Below are 954 nucleotides of genomic sequence, written 5' to 3' on the forward strand. Positions count from 1 at the left end.
AAAACCCATCAGCATCGTCAAGGTCCGTGCCAACCAACCCACCCCTGAGGAGACACCGAGGTCCTCCAGCACCCCGGGTTCACCCACCCTCTCTCCTCACAGAGCCAGTTGCACCCCAACTGCTCCGCTTTGGGCCCCAACCCCCGAAATGACTCCAACAGCAGCACGTGGTGCAGCTGGGCACCTTTCGGTAAGGCTGAACCCCCCCCTCCCCTCAAATCACCCCAAAAAGCACCCTCCTGGTGGCCCTCCAGGTGGGCTTGTCGCCGTGCCAGCTCGTGGCTCGTTGGGCAACCGGAGGTAATTAAGCCCCGGGCCAAAGGGCAGCGGTGGGTGGTGGAATTTGGGCCAGGATGGGACCAGGTCCCAGAGCTGCCCCCGTCCAGGAGGAACGTTCTGGGGGTGGGGGGTGAAGATGGAGGACGAGGTGGGCACCGGGGCGACGTGGCCACCACCTTCCTCTTCCAGATGGAGACAACTACAAGGAACTTTTTGGAGCCTTGGATAATGCCTTCCTGGTGGCCTACGCCATCGGGATGTTCATCAGGTACCCACCTCCCTCATCCCCTTCCCAATTTGCACCAGTCCACCGGGAAACTGGTTCCCACTGGGATTTGGGCAGCAGCTGGCGGCGCCCTCGGCAGCTCCCTCCTCCCTCTTCCCACAGTGGGATTTTTGGGGAGCGACTCCCCCTGCGCTACTACCTGTCGGGGGGGATGGTGCTGAGCGGGGTCTTCACCACGCTCTTCGGCCTCGGCTACTTCTGGGACATCCACGTCCTCTGGTACTTCATCGTCATGCAGGTAGGGCCACGCCGGGGTTCACCACAGCTGCCTCATCCCCGTGGGTTTTTTTGGGGAGTCGGGGTGACCCGCTTCTCCGTGACCATCTCCACCCCACTCCAAACCCCAGTGGCTCGTGGCGTGGGCGCCGAAACCAGCCCGGCTCGCCCAG

At 63.1% G+C, this 954-nt stretch overlaps 1 protein-coding gene across 1 annotated transcript in view; it reads left to right on the plus strand.

Moving 5' to 3' along the window:
• Position 1: 1 nt before the first annotated feature.
• SLC37A2 (solute carrier family 37 (glucose-6-phosphate transporter), member 2) overlaps positions 2 to 954 on the plus strand; it is a gene marked incomplete at both ends in the record, with an annotated part of 4,821 nt that continues 3,868 nt past the window's right edge. The window contains 4 exons of the mRNA XM_008947875.1: positions 2 to 22; positions 103 to 190; positions 469 to 547; positions 668 to 803. Coding sequence (XP_008946123.1) covers positions 2 to 22; positions 103 to 190; positions 469 to 547; positions 668 to 803 — 324 coding nt within the window. The remainder of the gene's footprint in view (positions 23 to 102; positions 191 to 468; positions 548 to 667; positions 804 to 954) is intronic.

Source organism: Merops nubicus, unplaced genomic scaffold (assembly GCF_000691845.1).
Source record: "Merops nubicus isolate BGI_N331 unplaced genomic scaffold, ASM69184v1 scaffold35199, whole genome shotgun sequence".
Classification (NCBI taxonomy): domain Eukaryota; kingdom Metazoa; phylum Chordata; class Aves; order Coraciiformes; family Meropidae; genus Merops; species Merops nubicus.